The 17,063-nt window shown below is 50.9% G+C and overlaps 8 protein-coding genes across 8 annotated transcripts; 4 read left to right on the plus strand and 4 right to left on the minus strand.

Moving 5' to 3' along the window:
* Nucleotides 1–88: 88 nt before the first annotated feature.
* GGI43DRAFT_148321 (transcription activator HAP2) lies at nt 89–1,532 on the minus strand. The gene has a single exon (XM_083199397.1). The coding sequence runs from the start codon at nt 1,311–1,313 to the stop codon at nt 384–386; it is 930 nt and encodes a 309-aa protein (XP_083064868.1). The 5' UTR covers nt 1,314–1,532; the 3' UTR covers nt 89–383.
* Nucleotides 1,533–1,981: 449 nt separating this feature from the next.
* GGI43DRAFT_148393 (uncharacterized protein) lies at nt 1,982–2,837 on the plus strand. The gene is made up of 2 exons (XM_083199398.1): nt 1,982–2,451; nt 2,520–2,837. The coding sequence occupies exons 1-2, from the start codon at nt 2,188–2,190 to the stop codon at nt 2,745–2,747; spliced, it is 492 nt and encodes a 163-aa protein (XP_083064869.1). The 5' UTR covers nt 1,982–2,187; the 3' UTR covers nt 2,748–2,837.
* A 1,678-nt stretch (nt 2,838–4,515) lies between these two features.
* GGI43DRAFT_393082 (uncharacterized protein) lies at nt 4,516–5,471 on the plus strand. Its single transcript, XM_083204627.1, has 2 exons — nt 4,516–4,898; nt 4,995–5,471. The coding sequence occupies exon 1, from the start codon at nt 4,527–4,529 to the stop codon at nt 4,872–4,874; it is 348 nt and encodes a 115-aa protein (XP_083064870.1). The 5' UTR covers nt 4,516–4,526; the 3' UTR covers nt 4,875–4,898; nt 4,995–5,471.
* GGI43DRAFT_393084 (uncharacterized protein) lies at nt 5,462–6,458 on the minus strand. The gene has a single exon (XM_083204628.1). The coding sequence runs from the start codon at nt 5,941–5,943 to the stop codon at nt 5,620–5,622; it is 324 nt and encodes a 107-aa protein (XP_083064871.1). The 5' UTR covers nt 5,944–6,458; the 3' UTR covers nt 5,462–5,619.
* A 314-nt stretch (nt 6,459–6,772) lies between these two features.
* On the minus strand, nt 6,773–7,885 carry GGI43DRAFT_393085 (uncharacterized protein). Its single transcript, XM_083204629.1, has one exon. It carries the CDS (start codon nt 7,657–7,659, stop codon nt 7,333–7,335), a length of 327 nt encoding a protein of 108 aa, XP_083064872.1. The 5' UTR covers nt 7,660–7,885; the 3' UTR covers nt 6,773–7,332.
* Nucleotides 7,886–8,626: 741 nt separating this feature from the next.
* On the minus strand, nt 8,627–9,267 carry GGI43DRAFT_148481 (uncharacterized protein). The gene is made up of 3 exons (XM_083199399.1): nt 9,054–9,267; nt 8,910–8,998; nt 8,627–8,858 (listed from the first exon to the last, which is right to left on the minus strand). The coding sequence occupies exons 1-3, from the start codon at nt 9,210–9,212 to the stop codon at nt 8,783–8,785; spliced, it is 324 nt and encodes a 107-aa protein (XP_083064873.1). The 5' UTR covers nt 9,213–9,267; the 3' UTR covers nt 8,627–8,782.
* Nucleotides 9,268–14,675: 5,408 nt separating this feature from the next.
* Nucleotides 14,676–15,655, plus strand: GGI43DRAFT_148495 (uncharacterized protein). Its single transcript, XM_083199400.1, has one exon. It carries the CDS (start codon nt 14,944–14,946, stop codon nt 15,436–15,438), a length of 495 nt encoding a protein of 164 aa, XP_083064874.1. The 5' UTR covers nt 14,676–14,943; the 3' UTR covers nt 15,439–15,655.
* On the plus strand, nt 15,568–17,063 carry GGI43DRAFT_393092 (uncharacterized protein). The gene has a single exon (XM_083204630.1). It carries the CDS (start codon nt 15,873–15,875, stop codon nt 16,563–16,565), a length of 693 nt encoding a protein of 230 aa, XP_083064875.1. The 5' UTR covers nt 15,568–15,872; the 3' UTR covers nt 16,566–17,063.

A 17,063-nucleotide genomic window follows, 5' to 3' on the forward strand; every position in this document is an offset into this window, starting at 1 on the left:
TATTGAGAGCCAGCTCGCTGCCAGACCAAAGACACATCTACTTGAACACTGTTGGATTACCAGTTTCCAAACAATGTTGTAGAAAAAGTAGAAAAAGTTGTATAGGTCATAGGCATGTCTGCCGAATTGCTCAAATAGAAGAGTATCCGAGATTGTCCACCATTTGCCGGCCGTAAAATAATAATAAGAAAACTCCCAGTCCCATCCGATGTCTCAACTTGGAATGATAGCAAGACGCATCGCCTTCAAAGCCACTGTCTTCATGACTTCATTATAGTAAAGAAAATTAGAAAAGAATGCCCAATTTGCACTGTTGAAAAAAGAGTTATGAGCGGGTGCCCATAAAGCAAGCGAATGAGAAGCAGTAAAATCAAGATCAGTTGTTAACTGTCGTTTTCCTGATTCCCTTCGGCACCATCAGTTGCTGTCTTGGGCTTCTTGCTTGAAGTCGAGGGTCCAGATTCGGATTTACGCTTTGCGTTTGCAACTTCCAAGGGCTTCGGGGGCGAGGCACCATCACTGCCCTCGCCGTCACCCTTTGATGATTCCTTGGCATCCATGGCTGCCACTTCCTCTGCTGTCAGGAATCGACCGCCAGGTCCACGAGGTCGGCGCATTGCATGGTTGTGCCTGGACTCATGAAGATACGGCTTTCGTCCCTTAGAGGTCAACCTCAATTGCTCTTCTAGGCGCTGGCGGGCAACGCGTCGTTTGAGGATTCGGTGAAACTGCTTCGCATTGACATATAGGGGCGATTCTTCGACAGCACCGGCAGGCATCTCCGGTGACTGTGGATGCTGCATGGCAGGGGCAGGAGGCATGGGCGGGGGGCGGGGTCCGCCGTGGTTCATCAAGCCCTGGGCGCTCGGCACTCCAGGGCTGGTAACTTGACTCATACGGCGCCCGGGGATCTGCGAAATGCTGTTCATCCGTGGAGATGGCCGGCCATCTTTCTTAGCATTGGGCATTCGCGGGGATGTGTGAGGCATGCTCGGATCCGAGTGCATGTAGGTGTAGTTGGAGCCGGTTGCCGCAGCCGTGGCAGCCATTGCCGCGGCTTGGATACCTCCGGGCATGCCATAGGGAACCGTCTGCATGCTCGGTTGAGGTACGCCGTACTGTGGTCCGTACATGGCGTGAGCTGGAGCCTGACCAGGCTGGTGTTGTTGCGATGTGATAATGGGAGAGGTTTGCACGGCGTGTTGGTTGATGCCGTGGCTTGTGGGCGAGGTGATGCTTGCACCTGCGGCAGAATTCGCGTAACCGGCGTGAGAACTGTGTTGCTGTTGTGGATATTGCGCGTATTCCATCATCCTACAGTAAGGACAAGGACCAGAATTGGTGTCGCGAAGATGTCGCGAGCCAAAATGTGGGGTGGCGCTATCGCGATTCGCCCTATCACAAGTTCAAGACTTGAAGCTAGGAAGACCGGGACGAATAATATCGACAGCGCAACGCTAGGCAAGCTGCTTACAGTGAGTATCGAGAGAGGAAGACGCCGGTGACGAATAACTGAAGCTCGGTAAAAAAAAAAGAAAATATTATCGCTAGCACAATATTTCTTTTTTCCTTCTTAATTTTCTTTTTTGTTTTGAAGAGGTTTAAGTTGCGCAATGGCTTTGGGTATTGGGTTGGGCACGTGTGGTTGGGAACTGGCGATTCGATGCTTGGGTAATCGCAAAGAGAAGCGCGCGATGTTCAGGCACCCAAGTCTACCAGACACATGCGTTGGTGAGCTGGCAAGGTGGTGGGATGGTGCCAAGGTACGTGGCTAATGAAGCCGCAAGGCGCCTGCAGGCAGAGTTGTGCTCGCGGGGGCAGAGTGGAGGGTGGCTGAGTCGCCGGGCGCGAGAGAACCACGTGAAGAAGGACGGCGCAAGAGAAAGAGTTGTCTTGTCTTTGGTCTTGTCCCAAGTCGTTGCGACAAGGTACGGGATGACGATAGATGGAGAGGCGCGGACGAAACAGAGCAGTCGCTTTTTCCACTTCCCCAGAGCAGCTCAATCGAGGATTAACAAAGATCTATCCAACCAGAGGCGTTAGCTCGTTTGTATATAGGCGAGACGCTGCGAATAGTGAGACAGCCAGAGGTATCCAGGCAGGGATGGGGCAGGGGTGTGAGCAAGCAGCGCCAGGGAGCCACACTTGTGATGCGTTGGCATAGTTGTAGCTCATGCATGACGGAATATGCAGCTAGGTCCACCGGGCCAGCAAGCCCACCAACAAAGCCCCCAACCGCTGCCGACACGTCGGCACACCAGTGAACAAAGGCAAATGAGAGCCCAAGATGGGCGTGTGAAGGGGGAGGGCGACGAAACCGTGCCGATCCAGATAAGCGCCATGAGATTCGCATTAAGAGATGCGATGCAGCGCGTACGCTTAAAGACGTCAAGAGCAGAAATGCTGCCTGCTTGCCTTGTCAAAGTCTCCACGACGTTGCCTCTCAGCCCAGTGAGTAGATTGTCTCATCTGGACGGCAAAGCGGAGAGTTGGGCATAGAGACTAAGACACGCCATGAGGTGGGGGATAAAATCAGGCTGGTGGTGGGTGCTCGCAGTGTCCGGTCAGAGAAAACGACCATTTTGGCCGAGGATGGCAGTGATGTGTGGGAGGGACGGATGGGAGAGGCGAATGAGGCAATCAGGCAGGTAAACTCGAGCCTTGAGCCAACGAAATGGCCTTGCTGCGGAGCTTTGTTCAAGATTTCAGATGTGACGACAGGGCAGATTCTGGAAGTGGGTGCATAAAGAGAAGAAGAACTCGCCCGGACGTACTCAGCCCAGTAAACGGGGAACGTTATAGTGGCAGTTGCTGGGGGTAGAAAATGCAAAGAGGCTATGAGAGCGAGGGCTGTGAGACCAGTAGGCGAACTGGGCCGGGCTGAGCGAGTGGAAAGAGTCGGTGTAAATGCGTGAGCTGCAGGGCATCTATATGCCTTCGTCTCTGTGCAGGTGAAAAAAACAAATGATGCTGAAGGAAGGGCAGGTATTCGTCAAAGCAAACGCGATAAAGACAAGGGGGGGGCTTGAGGCAGAGAAAAACAAGGCAAAGTAAAGTAAAAAGCAAAGCAAAGGCGACTCGATCCCAGTAGCAGGGCGATTCGTGCGGCCCAAAAGAGAAAGGATGTTGCCAAGTAAATAAATAGAAGAGCTGGGGGAGGTCTCTGCAGCTACAACCAAAGATGACGAGGGTGGTGATGACGGCATCAAATGCAGAATAGAGAAGAAACGACGCCGAAATTAGAACAAAATAAGAATAGGAATACTACGTACCGATTTGACGCAGCCACAGAGAGAATGCGCGCCGGCAAGGAATGGCGTGTCCCTGGATGTGATTTGCGGTGGCGGCTACAGGCTTGTTGGCAAGTATTCCCAGAAGCTGGAAATTGACAGCAACCTTGCGACAGAGCGTTGCAGAGCTCTGATTGAATGCTCGGACAATTGGGAAATGGACACTGCAGATGCGCGCTGTCACCTGATGACGTGTTGCGCCAATGGAGAGGGCGAAGCTGAGGCTGGCGACGATGATAGGCCTCTGGCGTTGCGAGCTTGCAATGGATGATGAAGAGCCACGCGGGTTGCAGGAAGCTGATTTGCTGGCGGGGTGGACAGGCTGAATTTTTAGGTGAGCGGCGGGTTGCCTGTGCGAGCCTTGCTCCGGGCTGAATGTCGCAAACACGCTGCTATCGATGCTGACGTCGCAGACCGAATCGCGAGGTGGGGAAGCTTTGCACTGCTTGCTTCTGCTTTTTTTTTTTTGCTGTGCTGCTGTTTTTGGAGCTGCGGGCTTCTCTTTGCCGAAACTGAGGGGCTCCGAGGATCCGGTTGCAAGCGGAATGCAGAATGGAAGAATAAACAAAAGGATCAAGACGAAAAGCAATGATGAATTTGCTGTGCAGGTGGTGGCTACTGGCAGCAATGCTAATATAGAATGCAAATGCGATGCCTGGATAGCTAAAACAATAGCAAAAGCCTGCGAAGCTTTTTTTTTTCAACGTTGCAGCAAGCGCGCAAGGTGTGTCTTGGGCCACCCACACAACACGAGGGGGTCCTGGAGAGCCGGCGATCGCGTGCGTTCACACGACAGGACGGCTTCGGAAGAGCCGCAGAAAAAAAAAGTAGCGACTAGGCCGGCCGGGTTGCTCAAGGTTTGACGCTGCGGCTTAGACGCTCAATGGACGGGCGTTGCGCGCGGCTTGCGAGCGGATCGGAACGAGATAGTCGAGACGCTGTGAATGGCCAAGCTGGTGTTTCGCTCGCTCCCTTGCGGACGAATCTGATTGCACGCGTGAGCGCGGGAAGGGCCCTTTTTTTCGCCGTCTTGGACCTCGCAATTGCTGCTGGTTCGTCGGACAGGGCAGGGCGGGATTGATTGGTCGTGGAGTGGGAGGAGGCAAGGCTCGCGAAGAGGACGAGGGAAAATGCGAAGATGTGATTTGAGGGGCGGGGGGCCAGGAGTCTTTTAACACCTGTGACTGGCTGAATCAGCCCTAGGGCGGGGCCTGGCTGGTGGCTGGCCGCTGGCAGATGCGCTGCCATTGGCTGACAGGTCATGACACGACGCACGGGCCACTGTGGCGCTCGTTGTTTTTTTCTCTCTTTTTTTTTCCTTTTCGCCAGCTGCTGGTCCTTGATGCTTGCTTAGCGCACGTCGTCTTTGTTTATTGGCCCTTGTCTGCTGCGGCACGGAGCCGCTCGTACTGGGACTGTAGCCCGACCACTATGGAGCGTGGACGGAAGAAGCACGGGAGTGGTACTTTGCCACGGCAATGCAGCGCCCAAGCACACAAGGTACACGAGGTACACGAGGAGTCTCCTCAACAAAAAAGCTTAGCCGAGCTCAGCAGACAAGTCGTGATGGCGCTTGTAAAGTAAAACCTTGGGTTCCTGGACGGACAGGTGAGGTGCAAACCTTGGACCCCATTCCATTTGCCCCAGAGACCGCTTTCACATGTTTCTACTGGATGCTTCGTAGCTCACGGTTTTACGTTGCAGAAGCAGAAGGTAATCTATGCCCGTGTAAAGCTGAAGCATGCATACGTATTCCTTCTATCCATGCTCTGTCTAGTGTACAGTAGCATTACAAGTGCAAAGTACGAAGTGCATACGACTACAAGTACCTACATCCTTACTGAGTTAGCTGGAGAGAGAGAGTGTGTGTGTGTGTGATAGAGGCCCAGCGATTTAGTGCCTAGCACTGCATCCTCCGAACGTCTCCGTACTCCGTGCTTGGTACCCAATAGAGTGTGTACATGATGATAGCCATCGCTTACTGTGCAAGTAAATGCAAAGGCTAAAGCTTGCTGCTGAGACTTTGCCCGTCTCTGCCCCTGGCCATCTTGGGCATCGTACCTAGCTAACGTTCAGCTTATATAGTGCTATAACTGACATCTACCTTATTCCCCTGGCTATCTTGCTTGAGATTAGAGAAATAGTAGTAACTTTCAAGCCATGCCACATACCTATCCCCACGTACAATAACAGCGGTAATGATATGTATTTCCTAGTACGGGCTCCAATCTCCCCGCCTCCGACAACAGCATCACGCTCGCCCTCGCGCGCCGTGTGAGTGAGCTGTCAATCGCCGAACTTCCAGCCCTGTCTTGAGCAAAGGCATGAATCAGACCCCCATGTCCCTATCGCCGCTCACTAGTATAATAAGGATGCCTCGGACATTAGTGCGCTGCCATGGGAAAACGCATCTCGTAGTGGTGGTGGTAGCACTGCGTGGAGGCGTTTGAAACCGGCGAGGCGAATCCTGCCAGGGAAGAGGTACGCAGTACAGTAGCACCCAAAGTACCCTGTACTCGGACCCCACCTGCAGCCAGCCGTATTGATGCACTGAGCCACGGCAGTAGCAAATACAAAAGCAATACGGATATAGCCACTGAAAAAGAAAGAAGCGGTGACAGCAGGGGACAGGGCAAACGGGCGCAAAATGCATCTCGCATGTGCGGCTGAAGAAAGGAAGACACGGTCGATATAATGCTACATATTAAAGTACTGTAAGCCAAGCAGCCCCTAGCTGTGAGGTTGCTGCGTCAGAAACGGCTTCAGAACCCAATGCCCATGCAGGTCGGTTTCTTTATTTCTAAACTCGGCGGACTCTGCTTGATGGCTTGCCATTCGGTATACCTTTTTGACCAAGTACATGGTATATTATGCTGTCTTTGCAGGGCAGCCCAATCACGTCAAGGCAGCCAAAGTAATGCTGGCATTCCTTTTTTAGGCCATGCCTGTAATACTTAATACTTCGTACAATATCGCCCTATAATGTGGCTGAGGCGCTGAATGTATGAAAATACAAAAGCAGATGTTACAGGACGCGCATGTCAGCGCATACGCGCCACACGTGATGAAGCCAGGACCTTGGTTCAGATGGAAAATATGCCTCGTGAAAACAAGATTTCCATCAAAAGTCGGTGTGCCCTGGTTTTGAAGCACATGCGCGGAGATACACATGCAAAGTAAGGAGTGATGTACGGATTACAGATACGTAAAGCACAGAGCTGGGCTGCTGCCACGGCGCTGTTTCGAGGGCATTCCCGGGGTGCAACGTCTGCAGCCTCGTCTTACTGCCTAGGAAATAAAGGCTGCTTGGGGCCGTTGTAGCATTTCCGGGGCCATTCCTTCTTCTGCAAAGCACACACCTAATAATATGACTGGTCCCGTTCAGCACATCTCAGCATGTGGAAAGAAAATCGTGGCGCTCGCCGCGATGTGACGACAGCCCACAAGTCCCGTACCAGCCAATCTCGGAGTCACACAGGGTCTAAAACAGCCAGCCCACAGTGCAAATTCTCTGTCACAGGCCTTGATGTCCTCGACGACCTCCAAGACCCCCGTTTTTCGTTGCTTTTATTTCCATCATTTGCCCTACGGAGTAATAATGCTAGAAACTACTCTCTAGCTTGTCCGGAGATACTAGACACGAGCTGGGTATCTAGCACGAAGCACTAATGTTGCAAAGGTGGGACTCTTCTTTGCCTCCTGCTGGCTCTTGTTTTTCTTCATCTGCTGAGAAGAGCCTCGCACAGAGAGTCGTCGGTCCTGTATCCAGACTCTCTCTCTCGTTCATCCCTACCTACCATCATCGAATCAGGTGGGGGGCTGGCCATGTAACGAAGCGGCAAATCACGAAAGGCGTCGTATGCTTCGGCACAGCTGAGTGGCTAAAAATCAAGGGCGGCATTTTTGGTCCGCTGCTGTGAGTGGACATCGGGGGCCGCAGGATTTCGGCCTATGTCCTGTTTTAGGCCGTCGGTGCCGGTGAGCCACGAGGTTTCGAGCAAGGCCTTGGGCTCCCATGTTTTCGTTATCGAGGCCTGACCACCTACCGATTGGTTTTGCCACGCTGTGACTGCTGGATAGTATTGCAGGGGCTTTCTTGTGATTCCAATTTGGTATTTGCAAGAGTCAGTGATTCGTAACTCGTAGCAGGGCTGTGGTGTTGCTTGGTGGTTAACCCCGGTAAAGAGAGCGAGAATCTCATGGGAACGCAACACGGAGTGGCACCCAACTTGCCAGCCAGGGTGGATACCGACTTGCTTCTCGTCGTCGTGAAGCCTCGAGCCGGTTTGATGAGCCTCAGGCCCAAAGCGAGAGCCAGAGTCCTACCACATTGCCGATCCAGCTGACCAATAGGTCTGGGCAGCATCATTCCGCATAGACGAGCCCCGAAGGGCTGGACCTGGCGCGTTGCATCACCCTGACATGGGTGGTGCAGAAAAGTCCAAATACCACTTCATGTTGCTGAGTTGATGTCTGCATTGTGGCGTTACAACCACAGCTCACGGCCCACGCAAAACATGCAGCTGTTTTCGTAGCGAATGCATGTACGTACTAGTCTGGCAATATCGATATGGGGCCGACCCGCTGGTAGTACCAAAGACAGGTAATATTGTGGCTCTCGCACTTCGTACAAACGCCTTATCCGTATTATTCCCCGAGTGATCCCGCTCCATCATCGTGCAGCGTCCAAGCGTTATACTGCAGGGTAGCTATCGGCATCAACAAGCTCATCTGCGAAAAGAGGGAGAAAGTAGAGCTATAACGCCATCGAATTGCGACTTGTCGTAGAGACTGGTTAGAGATTGCAGTAATACATTATAGCCAAGAAAAGGTATCAATCACATGTCATATTATCCTACGGGATATTCAGGCACTCGTATGACAACAGCCATATCTGGTAGTAAAGTTCATGCACAACATCCAACAATCTTCTTATGCGGCTCTACTGTAGCACTGCTCATACGCAATCTTCATCTCTACCACCCCGTACACCGACAACCCAGTATTTTTCTCCCTTTGATTGGCACTCGTCAGCCATATGCCACGTTCACCCCCTGTCGAGTCTATCGTCGTAGCAGTATGGAGCACGTCGTACGAAGATCATTGTCCGAAGTAGATCATTCCACTTTCCACTTTCCAGGATCCCCAATTGCTACTATGCTTGGATTTTATTGTCAGTAACAGGCGGCGGAATTGACCGCAAAAGAAGAAAAGAGAGAGAAAGGAGGGAAGCAAGAAGCAGTCATTTTGAGCTTTCCTGATTAGCCCCTTCTGGTTTCCCTGTTTATGGTTCCCAAGCTTCACACAAGATCGAGCGAACGTCGAGTCTGGGAGCAAGGGGTATATCCTGGCCGTCTGCGGCGAGAGCAAAGAGCTCAGAGTGTAGTCCACAATCATCAGAGCTTGAGGATGACCGAGTATTAGCTTGCCAAACACATTCACAAAAAGAGTAGCCTTATGAAGGAAGCATGTAAGCCAAAGAACGAGAGTCTTTACCTGAACAATGTGCAGACAAAATAAGGAAATGGTTCAAAGTGCACAATCTTTGCTGACTGCACGTTGTTGTATCTTTTCTCTCATTAGCAATACTCTTATAAATGCTAGAAATAGAGAGCATACACTTCTTCGCCGACTGTACTGCATGTGTGCGAGTCGCCATCGAACCCAAATACGTCTCCTCGGTACTCTGACAAGCTATACAACCATACCTATATCTCCTTCATTAGCAGTGGCTACCTTTAGAAAGCTAAGCAAGAAACGTACATTTATGGCAGCTGTTGAGGAAGAAGCCATGGCAACAAGGCACGGCAGCAACTTAGACAAATGCATCTTTACAAGGGAAGAGTTACAAAAGAACCCTCTGAGGATGCAAGGGGATTCCAGTTGCTGGATTTTACACTGATGATTTGGAAGGAGAAGCATTATAAAGAATAAGGCTATGTAGATATAGATGGGTTTGTAATACGTACGCTTGTCCAAGGTATCCCAAATGATGAACCCCATTTGACTCTACATGTCTCACATCACTTCATGACATCTATGAGCAATGTTCTGGCTTCGAGTAACACACTATATTTATTATGTAATGATATGACATCCTTCTAATTTCCGCCTGAGTCGATATTTTGTGTCACTCTAATGTAATGAGTTTTGTAATAGTGCGTCTCGTCAAATTCCAAGAATAGATAAAGATTTGAGTAAGTAGCAGTACGACCGAACCATGACATCGCTCTTCTGGCGACGCTGATAGTAGCGAGAGCTATAGTACTAATCTTAATAATTAATTATTATATAAACTATGATCAAATGGAAAAACAGATGTACGTCTAATAGAATGTTTTTAGTGGGATGTACTGTAGGCCACGAGCGCTGTCTCTTCAAGTGCAACGATAAAGAAGAAAGTTTTGTATTCTAAAATACATGAATCTCGCATAGGTTCCACCCCAAATATTGCTGAAAGTTCAGCTGGGAATCTAGATCTACCTGTGATGAAGCGGTAACTGTACAGTTCACGACGAATGGAGTAGATATTTACAAGGTTCCGACTGGATACATGTGGCCAAAGCAAAGGATATTCCCCGAGATTCGTCAAATGGCGGATCAATTAGAAGATATTTACGGATTAGAAGACATTCCCATGCGTTTAAGCATCACGACAACTGCTCTCGCGGCAAGAACTTCAAGATTTCATAATATCATTGCAGTTCAATTGACCTACTCTAGTAACTAATGCATGGACTACAATTTACATACCACTTATCTTTAGGTAGCAGGTAGGCACCTATTCCAGGTAAGCATCTAAATATAGCACATATACGCGTGTGGGCGGCCATGTAAGGGAACCACAAGCCGCATTTGTTAGACGACTTAAAATTTCCACCACGACTTTGGTCACCAGACTAAGAGAAGCTTGGCAGTGAGACATGAAACCGGACAAGAAGTTGTTTATTTCCATTTATATCTTCTGTAGCATATCCGAGAAAGCATCAATGCGTCCTCGATGCCAATGATTGCCAATTGCAGGGTTCTGAACTGGGTTTCAATTACCGCCCAAACATTCACCTGCGACTACTATCAGCGGCAATGCTCGAGATTTCTATTTCTACTGCATAGTAAAACCAATAATTAGAAATAAACTAATCACTGTTTACGAGCTGTGTCCAATTGCCGTGAATGGCAATAATTCTCACTGTATACTGTCTGAATCCATAAATGAACAATGTCTAGGCATCAACGCTGTAAATTACTGTTGCATACACTTCAAAGTGTCATCGTGTCACATAATTTCAGCTCATATGTTGAATGGCGGTGTAAACAAACGGAGCTTTCGATCCATCTTTCAACTACCCCTCCAAAGTAGTGCCCTTCAAATACACTTAAACAGGCGCTTATACACCGTCATGGGTGTCTCAATCAGATGCCCTAACGTCATGCCTGTGGTGAAGGGGTGAGTATATCTAGGCCACTGAGCGTCTACGAAGGATGTCGTATACTTGGGACTAGTGGAAATAAACAAGGTTCTACAAGGACGTTAACGCCGAGCCTGTTCAATCAGATTCGAGGCTGGCCACGGCCCGGGACGCCACAATCGCCATTGGGGGAATGGGAATGGGAATGCCGATAGGAGCGCCCTGTTAGTAGGCGTGAAGGAACGGAAGGAAATGTGTTCCCTGAAGCGTACTATCTCTGCTCTCTCCCGAAGAGAGCCAACAGCTCATCAACGAGGCTCCCTATACGTGGCATGCAGAGTGACGCTCCAGAAGGGACCCGATTTATATGCTTTCCCATCACTCTGACATGCAGCATCGAATTCTCAATGGTTAGTTGCTTGCCAAAAAATTAACACCGAAGAGAAGATACACAAAATGATATTCAGATGACGAGGTGTGTGCAGAGTAAACGAACATCATCGATGTCCAGAATGCCCATGGCCAGTCTCGTTGGTACACACAGTTCGCCTATATCACTAAGTTGATGAATCCTTCCTCCTGCAAGGGTCGAGCACGGTGTAACTAACACGACTCATCTATGTCTAGCGCTGCCGTCACTAGCAGGGAGATTCAAGGTTGTGGCAAAACGTTCGAAGTAGTGGGCTAGATCCATATTTCCTCAGAAGCCGCCTGGTTCAGTATAGCTGATCTTGATTATTCATTATGGCTTCAGTGATATATTTGAATAAATATATCATAAACACTGGAAACAGCTGAGACGCTATAAGCCGAGTGTCTCTGTCCATTCTTCCGCATGCACTGATACGCCGAGATACGACACCTCGTTTTCTCGAGAATTCATTGTCGTGGATGGACCTTAGCTTGAAGGCCCTGGACCAACACCCTACAAGTATGTACGTAATTTTCTGTTAACGAGCGTGCCCGACGGACAAGGGGGGAAAGCAGGAGCTAAATGATGCAGATAAGTTGATAGAGAAGGCGTTCTCTCATATCCGCGGGGTGCGTTACACATGCTTTGGCACACCACCGTTGCCCGGGCTAGGATCAATAGCTTCGCTATGATGTCGTGGCCCAACTAGAGAATAGAATGCCGCGGGAAGGAATGAGAGACGATGAGAAGGGGGCCTTGTGGAACGAATGGCGTCGGTGCCCACTCCTCTGAGATGGAGGAGAAGGATTGGCGGCTTGCATCTTCATTTTAGACTACTGACCAAAATGTATGCATGGTCCTAGAGCCAAGACGAACAACGCAGCGATGCCCAAGTGGAAGCACGAAGGCCGAACGGATTTCAACACTTGTATGCACGAGAGTAAAGAAGAGCCTCAAAATCCTTGGGGCACTGCATGTTATAGGCCTTCGTAGACCCACCCAAAACCAGCTTTTCTACATATGGCATGAAGATGATGACTTGGCGGAGCCATTTATAATGCATGTTGGTTGGACATACCATCGACCAACAACACTTCTCAGGCCAGAGTCCGGAAGGGATGCATCAAATTGGTGTTAGTAGTACCTGACTCAAGCAGAGACTATTTCGGCCATTTGTTAGGCAACACAATCGTGAGGAGTAACGCATGCTAGCGCATGCAATGTTTATGCGATGTGTACTCCATACCACTCGTACATCCCGCGAGGCATATTCGCTGCTTTCAATGCTCTTAAGTCGCCGACCTTTTATGCGCTTATTTTCGTTGGCGGAAAATGCTGCTGAAGCGCCAGAAAGATCCTGAGGCCTGCTTTTCTCTCTTCCTTCATGCAGGCGTAGAGCGGCGGCGCTTAAGCTGGGGTGTAGTGGCAGCAGCTCCAATATCCAGAAGCATAAGCGTCTTCGAATCCATTGGCGGGGATGCCAATTAGCCCGGCTTCAATCCAGAGGGCATATCCATTCAATCCAGCGCCCGCCGGCTGCAGAAGCGACTGTGGTCGCAGTAAATGGCCGCATTAGACAATGCAATATGTGGTCTAGAGGCCTGGATTGAAGGACACTGGCGCTGTGCTGGCGCCGTAAAGAAGCGCGCTCATATATACGCAGCCTATCAAAAGAAGAAACAAGCTTGGGCCCTTTGGAAAGAGATGAATCAATCAGAAGAGGTGGGAAGAATAGCCGGCGGCCCTGGTCTGGCCTGCTGCGTGCTGTCATGCAGCCAGCGCTTGTTGCTACGGTTCCATCGCGAGTGCATATTTGACCAAGAGTGACTAAGCGCCAGCTATTGCCAAAGCTCGATCTGAGGGTTGGGTAAGGGAATGGTGCCGGGACGCACGAAACTGAAGTCGTCTGGAGACGGAGAATCATTCTTCGAATCTAAGGTGTGAGGTGGTGATGCTCCATAGAGCAGCCGATGCGCGCGCATCGATGCACCGAGAAGACGCTGCCAGATCGTGGGGGGCTGCCCATAAGATGATTGGGACTGGAGAGACGGCGAGAAGCGCTGCGAGACGCTGAGTCGCACTTTATCTTTGTATGCAAAATAAATGAGCAGCATGGTGGAGTCGGATTATTTGTTGTTTTTGGTTGTATCAGGACGGGAGGCTGAGAGAAGGTTAATTGGAAATAACTCAGAGTCCGATACTCGTGTTGATCGTGGAGATGCCACCAGGGCATCTCCGAGCAGCAACATGTCGTTGGCCCAACAGCTACTACACCTTGTACAACATGCTCGACCCCCGGATCGTAATCCTCGTTCGAGATCTCCCAGCTGATTGACGATGGGTTCCAGTGACTGGGCTGTTCAAGCCACCCCCAGAAAATTGTAAAGACGAAATCGGTAGCGATTCACATACACAAAATCATCGATGTCATCCATAACCTCTGCGCTTTTGGCAGCTTCTTATTCTGGGCCTAATTTCAACAGACCCAGTCCAAGTGCTCTCTCGCCGCATTTGCCCGCTTTGCATGCCCGTATTCTTTGTCCCCTGAACCCAGCGCCGAGCAACGCTCAAATTTCGACCACCACACTCCGTATTGCTGTAGCTTCTGCTGCCTCGACGCCGCTCCTGCTGTTCGATTCTGAGCTGGCATCAACCTCTGGGACAGGCGACAATTATCGCGTCATTCCCCGGTTTTTGGCCCCTCCCCTCCTTGGGCTCAGCAGCCACGCGAACGGTTCTACCAACCGAGAGAAAAAACTGAGTGAGAATTGGATTATCCATCGTGACCTGATTCCTGGGAGCTCGACGACGAGGCTAGTGACCTGAATCACCGACCGGGCCAAAGCTTAACAGGTCCCGACCCAACCAAATCCTTCATCACCTCCAGACCCAGCATCTCCAGCCCACTGCCAGCGACTTGTCAACGAGCTAGGGACGTCCGGCCTTCCCAAGCCTCTGGGACCAAGCCAGCAGTTCGCGCGATGCCGTCGACGGGAAAAGTGTCATTTCGCTCACTCTCGAGTCTGCCCTTAGCACCGAACCGCTGGCCCCTAGCCAATCAGCTGGACACAGCGGCGGCTCGCGCCCATTTGCTTCGTACTCGGCCGTCGAATCACAGTCGTTCCCGACGACCAAAGCGGCCTAGCAGAGGCGCCCGGAGATCTTCCCCTTGAACCACAAGACCTAGGGCAGGTTAGTCAGTCCAGTTAGCCGTGTCTGTACGGCTCACCCCTCAGCCGAGGACATTACCAGCTGGCATCGTTTGCTCTGCCTGTTTTCCTCTTTTCTTTTTGGGAGGGGGGCTCTTTTATTGATTTTACTTCTTTCTGCCCTCCCTTGCAGTGTGACAGCTGAGCAAAAGTCGAGTACGGCTCGGCACTCGTGGTGAAGAGGGATGCCTCGGGAATTTGTCGAGGCCAGCTGTGATTGCGCACGCTCAGCCTTCCAGCAGTTGGCTGCCATGCTGACGGTCTATTGTTGGCAACGCTCTTTCCATTACGGTAGAATCTATCTTGTTAGTGCTTGGATAAGCCCTGTGGTTTCTCTGCTGGAGCGGTAGAATGCCCTGTACGTAGAACGTCTAGCAATGAGTACCACCCCAGTACCTCTCGGCATGCCCTTAAACCTGCCATCGCCAGCCACCGACGCTGAGCCGCCAAGGTAGCGGCGAGGTACCCGTGCGCACGCCCCTCTGCTTCGTGCTGCTTTAACGGCCAACGCCCCTCTGGTTCCCCCCTTCCCTCAGTGTTGCCTGCGCTTTGAGCCTCCCATCACCATCACCAACGAGCAGTGCTGCGCAGGCAGAGTCAGTCACTCTTTCCCAGGGAGATCCATGCGCTCATCCCTCCTTGGCTTCTGCTCTACCCAGGACCTTTTTTCTCTCCTTTTCGTATTTTTCTCCTTCAACTTCAACTTTGCATCATTCTTGACCTATTATTCGTCTATCTTGCGCTGTTCTGTTTATTCGTTTTGTTTCGGCGCCAAAAGGCCTTTCGCAGCACGGCGCATAATTCATCAATTCAGTCTGGGTCGCAGCCAATTTGCTGCTTGCGCGCTCCGTCTTCCACTCCATCCCCTGCTCCCACCCCCCTTGGGAAATCCTTTCTGTGTCGTCCAATCCGCTTGGCCATCGGTAACCTGCAATAGTCGTCCAGCGGCAGGGATCTTCCAACGCCTCCCACCCAGGCCACCGGCGCATATCCAAAACACAGCCCCTGTCCGAGCCTTACACTGCCTGCTGTGCGTTGACTGGCTCTTCTCAAACAGCCAAACCCAGTCTCGCCTTTGCCGCCAAACCCCTCGTCGGCCGGGGTGTTGCTGTCTCTGACGCTCTCAACTAAGGAACACGCCTCCCTAGAAACACGCCCCGTCCACTGCTTCTGCTCTGACCACGGCCAACGATCCAACACATTATAACCACCGCGGCCTGCCTTCTTTCGTCCCCCGCCAAACTTTTCTCTGGCTTCATCTCGTTGCTTTACAAGTTCTCAACAGTCTTCGATTTAAGAATCGAAGAGTACCACTAGCAAAAGCTTTGAAGCCTCAAGGCTTACAAGCTGCCGCGGCTGCTGCTCATCCTCTGTCTTAGTCACTCGACCTACATTGCTCAACTCTGGTTAACACCTACTGCCACCTACCCACTATTACCGAATACAAGAAAAATATAAATTCACCTGCACTTGCGCATATACCTCGATTTGTGTATTGCTACCATCATCTCATCCGACACCCGCAGACATTTCAGCGACTACCACCGTCATCATGCCTGCAGTCACAACCAGGCCCAAGCTGGGCAAGCTCGCTACCCCAGTGACGAGCACATTTCCTCCCGACATCACCTCAGCAAACACGGCTACTCCTCGGTCTGCTCTGCATTTCGCTTGCAAGCCTGACCCCAGCTATATCAAAACACCAATCAGTCCGCCATTGGCCTACACTGATTTCCTCTCCAAAGCTCTATCGCTCAACTCGCCAGCTCTCGCACCGGGCGAAATCTCCCCCGAGTCTGCACCGACGTCTGCTGCTAGCGACAAGTCGGATAGCTCCTCGGTGGACGAACGTCCGTCTCCAGCTTCTAGCGCGGCCAGCAGCAAACCCTCATCGCCGGCGTCAGCAACGGCAGTTCCCCCAACACCATTCACGGCGCCGCTGCCCATGTCTGCACCGGCAACTGGAGCAAATTGCTTTCCTAGCCTCAAAGTGCCTCCTAGCCCTGCAATTTCTAATCTGGATTCTCCCATGAGCTCGCGGCTCATAGGCTCTCCATTCAGCGCTCGGTCGATTCACCCTGTGTTTGATTGGGACGCCGCCCTTAAAGCCCGTCTTGGAGAGACCAAGAAGCAAAAATCCTCGCGCGTGAGTGTGCGACACATTCGTGAGGTTGTGACAAGAACTGTCACTTACACGCCAAAGATGGATCCTGCCCCCAGAGGCAAGCGACGGAAGGTAGAGTGATGAATGAAAGTGGAAAGACTTGTTTCGACATTCAACTCCTTCACACGACACCTACAATACTTTGCTCCGACCCTATCTCCTCATTTGCCAACCGCAATGACATCGATCTACATATCCTTTTAACTACCATCACACCAACTGTATACCAACCATGATTCGACAACACAAGGTGTTTTCATTTCTTGTCTTGATGACTACGTCTCCCTGTGGGAGACAACAAAAGCATGATCAGAGAATTGGAGCTGCTTCCAATTAATTTTTTTTTTACGAAACCTTCAGCACTAATACGCTGGCCGCAGCTGAAGTCGACGACGTGATGGTTAACCATTTAAACCTGGGCGAGTCCCCAGCATGACACTATTACTGGCGTATCATGGAAGAGGTGGTGTGGGGAGTTTTCTTTTAATTTTCTTTGTCACTATCACCGTGCCGGATATCTCGTTTTCATTAACATACGCCTCCTTTTCTGTGAGGAGTTGCGAAGGCGGAGGCTTTTTT

The sequence above is a fragment of the Trichoderma evansii genome (assembly GCF_050947405.1).
Source record: "Trichoderma evansii strain SZMC 28006 chromosome Unknown GGI43scaffold_2, whole genome shotgun sequence".
NCBI lineage: Eukaryota > Fungi > Ascomycota > Sordariomycetes > Hypocreales > Hypocreaceae > Trichoderma > Trichoderma evansii.

What these genes read in the sequence shown, in the direction of transcription:
- GGI43DRAFT_393084 (XM_083204628.1), bottom strand. Translation starts at nt 5,943, where the DNA reads ATGCATTTTGCGCCCGTTTGCCCTGTCCCCTGCTGTCACCGCTTCTTT.
- GGI43DRAFT_148481 (XM_083199399.1), bottom strand. Translation starts at nt 9,212, where the DNA reads ATGCTTCTCCTTCCAAATCATCAGTGTAAAATCCAGCAACTGGAATCC. An exon ending in CCTCAACAGCTGCCATAAAT is followed by an intron (nt 8,999 to 9,053) that starts GTACGTTTCTTG and finishes AAGGAGATATAG; the next exon opens with GTATGGTTGTATAGCTTGTC. An exon ending in AGTACAGTCGGCGAAGAAGT is followed by an intron (nt 8,859 to 8,909) that starts GTATGCTCTCTA and finishes ATGAGAGAAAAG; the next exon opens with ATACAACAACGTGCAGTCAG.
- GGI43DRAFT_148495 (XM_083199400.1), top strand. Translation starts at nt 14,944, where the DNA reads ATGCGCTCATCCCTCCTTGGCTTCTGCTCTACCCAGGACCTTTTTTCT.
- GGI43DRAFT_148321 (XM_083199397.1), bottom strand. Translation starts at nt 1,313, where the DNA reads ATGATGGAATACGCGCAATATCCACAACAGCAACACAGTTCTCACGCC.
- GGI43DRAFT_393085 (XM_083204629.1), bottom strand. Translation starts at nt 7,659, where the DNA reads ATGATGCTGCCCAGACCTATTGGTCAGCTGGATCGGCAATGTGGTAGG.
- GGI43DRAFT_148393 (XM_083199398.1), top strand. Translation starts at nt 2,188, where the DNA reads ATGCAGCTAGGTCCACCGGGCCAGCAAGCCCACCAACAAAGCCCCCAA. An exon ending in CGACGTTGCCTCTCAGCCCA is followed by an intron (nt 2,452 to 2,519) that starts GTGAGTAGATTG and finishes ACACGCCATGAG; the next exon opens with GTGGGGGATAAAATCAGGCT.
- GGI43DRAFT_393082 (XM_083204627.1), top strand. Translation starts at nt 4,527, where the DNA reads ATGCGCTGCCATTGGCTGACAGGTCATGACACGACGCACGGGCCACTG.
- GGI43DRAFT_393092 (XM_083204630.1), top strand. Translation starts at nt 15,873, where the DNA reads ATGCCTGCAGTCACAACCAGGCCCAAGCTGGGCAAGCTCGCTACCCCA.